This window comes from Chlorocebus sabaeus, chromosome 13 (genome assembly GCF_047675955.1).
Source record: "Chlorocebus sabaeus isolate Y175 chromosome 13, mChlSab1.0.hap1, whole genome shotgun sequence".
NCBI classification, from domain to species: Eukaryota; Metazoa; Chordata; class Mammalia; order Primates; family Cercopithecidae; genus Chlorocebus; species Chlorocebus sabaeus.
The window spans coordinates 23115154-23121089 of NC_132916.1; the positions used below are offsets into that span (position 1 = coordinate 23115154).

The 5936-nt window shown below is 50.5% G+C and overlaps 1 protein-coding gene across 1 annotated transcript; it reads left to right on the forward strand.

Moving 5' to 3' along the window:
* Positions 1-1300: 1300 nt before the first annotated feature.
* On the forward strand, positions 1301-5539 carry POU3F2 (POU class 3 homeobox 2). The gene is given in 2 exon segments (XM_008007525.3): positions 1301-1850; positions 1852-5539. Coding segments are annotated over 2 exon segments (1332 nt in total). The 5' UTR covers positions 1301-1619; the 3' UTR covers positions 2953-5539.
* The last annotated feature ends 397 nt before the right edge of the window (positions 5540-5936 follow it).

Here is a 5936-nt window from a genome sequence, read left to right on the forward strand (position 1 = left end):
CTCTGGGCGGCTAAGGAACTGATGGCGCGACGCGCCCGCGCTCCGTAGAGCGGCGCTGCGGGTGCATGGTCCCATAGTCTTGCTCTGGAGTTCACTGCTAAAAGCTGAGCTGGAAGCTTTGGCCAGCGCCAAAGACATAGACTAACCCCACCCGCTAGCGCCCACAGAAGTTACTGATTAGGAAGGTTCCCCTGGCATCAGCACATTTGCTTCACACACTCTTCCTCCTTCCGAAGAGGCTAACGGAAAAGTTGCACCCACCAGCGGTAGGAGCGCGGGGAATCGCGCACGCAGCCCCTCTGCGCCGCTTCCCGAAGCGGCCTTTGGCGACTGCGCCGCCCCCACGAGGCCGCACACCCCTCGCCAGCACTCCGGCAGCCTTGCACAAGGCGGAGCCCACGCAGGCTTCTAGTTTTCTAAACCAAAAACTGCCCGCGCCGGCGTGTGAATCTGACAGAGACTTTTAGAGTTTTGTTTTGTTTTCAGTTCAGACCGCTACGCTGTCAGAGCAAGCACTCTGAGCCTTCACAGGAGTGACTTAAAAGCCGCGACGCCGGCTGAGCCTGCCTCCGTCGGGGTTCTTTCCCCGAGGGACTGGGAGACAATTGGGCCTGGAAGCTAAAAGGAAGAGAGCCTGTGCCAGCCGCGGGATAGAGAGGAAGGAGAAGAGCTTTATTGGGGCAGAAGTGTCCGCACACCCTGGAGCAAGAGTCACTTGTGCACTGAAACTCTAACCGTGGAATGCAAGGAGAGTTGAACAGGGGAACAAGTCTGGCTCTTGGCTCTAGGTTTAAGAGATACACACTGTGTGTTTGTCCCTAAGTGAATAAAAATCCGACTCCCGCTGGCTGGGTGCGACCCAACTTTTCTCTTAACCCCTCCGTTTTCCCATCTTAAAGCCCTATTGGAAAAAGAAAGTGGACACCACTGCCCCGGACCCCCACCCCAATCCTGGTCTTCCAAGTGTCTGTGGTCGGTAAGAGCACCGGGACCGCCCCCCTGCCCGGCTTCTCTGCCTGAGAGACAGATGGGGGGCGGGGCCCATCCGAGAGAGGGCGGAGGAGGCCCTGGGTGAGGAAGAAGGGGGGGGTGAGAACTGAGGGAATCTGAATCGGGAGGCGAAGGGGACGAGGAGGAGGGCTAGGAGGACTACGAGCCCGGGGGAGGGGGAGGGAGTAGCTCTGCACCAATCAGTGGCGCCGGCCTGGGAGGTTGCTAGCGGTATCCACGTAAATCAAAGGGCGCGGAGCCAATGGGAGGGGGCGGAGGGGGCGGGGCCCAGGCGCGTGCCGCTGCGAGCCGGCGCTGCCAAGAGCGGGAGAGAGCTGGAGAGAGCAGGGAGAGGGGGGAGCGCCGAGCTAGTCAGAGAGTGAGCGAGAGCGAGAAGGAGGGAGAGGAGGAGAAAGAGAGCGAGGGCGGGCAGGCGGGAGGCGGCGGCGGCGGCAGCAGCAGCAGTAATAGCAGGAGCAGCAACAGAAGGCGTCGGAGCGGGCGTCGGAGCTGCCCGCTGTGGGAGAGAGAGGAGAAAGAGCTAGCGAGGAGAGGGAGCCCGAGGCGAAAAAGTAACTGTCAAATGCGCGGCTCCTTTAACCGGAGCGCTCAGTCCGGCTCCGAGAGTCATGGCGACCGCAGCGTCTAACCACTACAGCCTGCTCACCTCCAGCGCCTCCATCGTGCACGCCGAGCCGCCCGGCGGCATGCAGCAGGGCGCGGGGGGCTACCGCGAAGCGCAGAGCCTGGTGCAGGGCGACTACGGCGCGCTGCAGAGCAACGGACACCCGCTCAGCCACGCTCACCAGTGGATCACCGCGCTGTCCCACGGCGGCGGCGGCGGGGGCGGCGGCGGCGGCGGGGGGGGGCGGGGGCGGCGGCGGGGGCGGCGGCGACGGCTCCCCGTGGTCCACCAGCCCCCTGGGCCAGCCGGACATCAAGCCCTCGGTGGTGGTGCAGCAGGGCGGCCGCGGCGACGAGCTGCACGGGCCAGGCGCCCTGCAGCAGCAGCACCAGCAGCAGCAACAGCAACAGCAGCAGCAACAGCAGCAACAGCAGCAGCAGCAGCAGCAACAGCGGCCGCCGCATCTGGTGCACCACGCCGCTAACCACCACCCGGGGCCCGGGGCATGGCGGAGCGCGGCGGCTACAGCGCACCTCCCACCCTCCATGGGAGCGTCCAACGGCGGCTTGCTCTACTCGCAGCCCAGCTTCACGGTGAACGGCATGCTGGGTGCCGGCGGGCAGCCGGCTGGGCTGCACCACCACGGCCTGCGGGACGCGCACGATGAGCCACACCATGCCGACCACCACCCCCACCCGCACTCGCACCCGCACCAGCAGCCGCCGCCCCCGCCGCCCCCGCAGGGTCCGCCTGGCCACCCAGGCGCGCACCACGACCCGCACTCGGACGAGGACACGCCGACCTCGGACGACCTGGAGCAGTTCGCCAAGCAGTTCAAGCAGCGGCGGATCAAACTGGGATTTACCCAAGCGGACGTGGGGCTGGCTCTGGGCACTCTGTATGGCAACGTGTTCTCGCAGACCACCATCTGCAGGTTTGAGGCCCTGCAGCTGAGCTTCAAGAACATGTGCAAGCTGAAGCCTTTGTTGAACAAGTGGTTGGAGGAGGCGGACTCGTCCTCGGGCAGCCCCACGAGCATAGACAAGATCGCAGCGCAAGGGCGCAAGCGGAAAAAGCGGACCTCCATCGAGGTGAGCGTCAAGGGGGCTCTGGAGAGCCATTTCCTCAAATGCCCCAAGCCCTCGGCCCAGGAGATCACCTCCCTCGCGGACAGCTTACAGCTGGAGAAGGAGGTGGTGAGAGTTTGGTTTTGTAACAGGAGACAGAAAGAGAAAAGGATGACCCCTCCCGGAGGGACTCTGCCGGGCGCCGAGGATGTGTACGGGGGGAGTAGGGACACGCCACCACACCACGGGGTGCAGACGCCCGTCCAGTGAACTCCAGCGGGGGGAGGGGCAGAGCGCGGGGCTCCCCCTCCCCTTCGGTCCTTGGCCCTTTCCCGGCCCTCTTGTTCCCTCTCTAACTTCTGATTGTTCTTTTATTTTTAATTATTATTTCCCCCGTCCCTTAAAAAGAAAAAAAAATAAGGAAAAAGGAAAGCAACTAAGACACTGGACTATCCTTTAAAGGTAGCAGGTGTAATGATGTGTTTTGACCTTTGCAGACGAGTAACCAGGCAATGGAGTGGAGTGTCTCCTGGAGAGAGTGAGGAGAGTGTGTGATAGATAGAAAGAGAGAGAGATAGAGAGATGGCAAGCACTGAGATAAATACCTGGCAAAACTAAATAAATTACCAAAAAGGAAAAAAATATCCACCAAACCATGATAAACACAAGACGCAGCTTCCTGATGCTTGGAGTTGGCACATGCTGCTGTGTTTATTTGATGTGGATTCCCATCAGGAAAGAGGAAAAAATACACACGTTCTTTGATATAGGCAAAATTTAACCACATAAATTTGCACTGCAAGAAAACTGAAGTTTACATGAACAAATTCATGAACATATTTTCTCTTTCTCCCCACCGTTAATTTGGGAATTGCCGTTTTGGTGGATTTTGTTTTGCTTTGCTTTATTCATCGGAGAGAGTTGAAGCCAGCTCTTGGCCTCTCTCCATTTCTAATGTTCTTGTGTTGCCCCTTATTCGTACTGTTTGTGAACTTTGGTTACCTTCAGATTCCCCTTACAAGGGTGTAACATCTATTTGTTCCTCTTACCAAAGCAAAACGACTGGCTTCATACAAAATAGACAATTCTCTGCTTTCAGGAAATGTGCGTGGTCTACCCGCTTTATCCAAGGCAAGAATCCAGTTTGCAATATAAAAATAAGCATTGGTTGTTGTTACCAGCCACAAAGTAAACTTCATTTTCAGGCAGTGTTTCTGGGGGAGGTTATGGAGGGAAGAAAAAGAAAAATCGATAGTGAGTGACTGATTGCTTCATTTTATCAGGCGGGCCCATTGTGAAAGAGCTCAGAGGAAATGTGGAGGTTAAATATATTTCCAGAGTTGTCCAGCAGAAAGAAAGTGGCACTTTGAAGAGAACTAGGGAAGTATATATCTTCAGATATCCCTATATAGTTCTCTACCTTCAGTTTTAGTAACAATTATGAAGAATTCTTTATGCTGACAGCAGCAGTTAAACTTTGTTTCTCTAATAAGCTTTTTTTTTTAACATAAAAAAGGACCCAAGAACTTAATAGTGTATGCATAAGACTGTGTTTTTTAGCACACAAATACCCACAGCATACACAGACGATCTCCACGCAGTAGACAGGTTTTGTCTTCACTAGCTCATTTGTTTATCAAGTCATATTTAGGGTCCCACGCCCTCTTTTCCTGTAATTTATTGCAGAATATACCACTTTGACTTGGACAGCTTTTTCCCCCCTCTTTCACTAAGGAAGGCAAATGAAGGGGGAAAAAAATGCCATTTTCAATCCTTCCTTTCTCCCCTTTGTTAATAGTTTTAAGTGCATTTTTGACCTTATCTTGATGGAAAACGGTTAACTACAAACACAAAAGACTCTACTGGAAAGTGTAGGTGAAAAAACTTGTAACTGTATCGAAAATAAATACCATTAAACTGTGATCAGTTAAAATTTAAAAGAAAAATCAGCACAAAAGGGCGCTAAAAGGGAAAACACTTTTTATTAATCTTAAAAGTTTGGGGGTTTTTTTCCAGTTAGGTATTAGATAAATTTTTATTTTAAAAAATGGAAGTCTCACTACCATAAAATTATGGTTCAGCATCAGATTAGCATTGCACTCATTAGTCTTTAAGGTTTTAGGAAATATGCTTTATATTGTCTTTTCAAACACCTGTGATTGTTTCATTTTCAATGTTTTTGCAAGATAAATGGTGACTTATAATGGGCATATTTATTTGCCTGTATTTCATTTCCCCCAATGAATGTCACAAGGAGATGGGCACGGAGCTGCTTCGGGTACATCACGCTGCTCGTTCCTGAGGTATGGGGACTGGCCTTTAGTGAAGCTATCCAGAGCAGGGCAAATAGCCACTGGTGAAGGGAGGAAATGAATTTTCAGATACTTATTACCAAGTAGGTAAGGTCAGAAGCTGGAGTTCAGAGGATGTATCTACAGCTTCTCTGACTCTGATAGGTTTACTAAGATGAAAGTTACCACTGAACCTTACCACTATGTATATATGTTTAATATCTGTCTTTTGAAATGCAGAAATAGTTTAAATGTTTCTTTGTCTATTTTTCTTTTTTTTTAATGCTACCCAGGGAAATATTTTCATATCATTTTTAAGTGGCCTGCCTCAATGTATATTTATTTCTTTTGAAGCAAAAAGGTTCTGGAAACTGTTTTTCTGTAGCTTTAAATGAATAGGTGAGCAAAATCTATATGGGATGTAATTTTTTTGTTCAGTCTCTTAAAAAATACTTTGTTTTTGGTACATTTGGTTGTGCTTGTGGGGAAAATAAAAACGCAGAGATCCTTATATATTTATGTTAAAGTAATATTTTATTATCTACATAAAACAGAAATGCACAATACCTTCATAGTTTGTTCTAATTATTGAAATATCTTTATTTTATTTTTAAAGATAGTGCCAAGTTTTAAGGGGGGAAAACCCTAGACCTTAAATTGACTGAGTTGAGTTGTGTGTAAATCACTTCCCTTCCTTTATACTTCATAAAGTTTTGGAATAAATTTTATGCATATACTGCCAGATTTCATGTTCATAACTTTCAGAGGCTTTTTTTTTTTTTTAATGGAGACTACTGGTCTAATTCACTTTTCTTTGCAAAAACTATTAGTCCCAAATCTTTCAGCCACTATGCCTGTAGCATTAAATAGAAATGGTCATTGGGTTTGAGCTTCAATTTGTTGAGATGTTTGTCCCCTTTAAATATGTGCAGATATGCCTGCATCTTCTTTCCAGGTTAACTG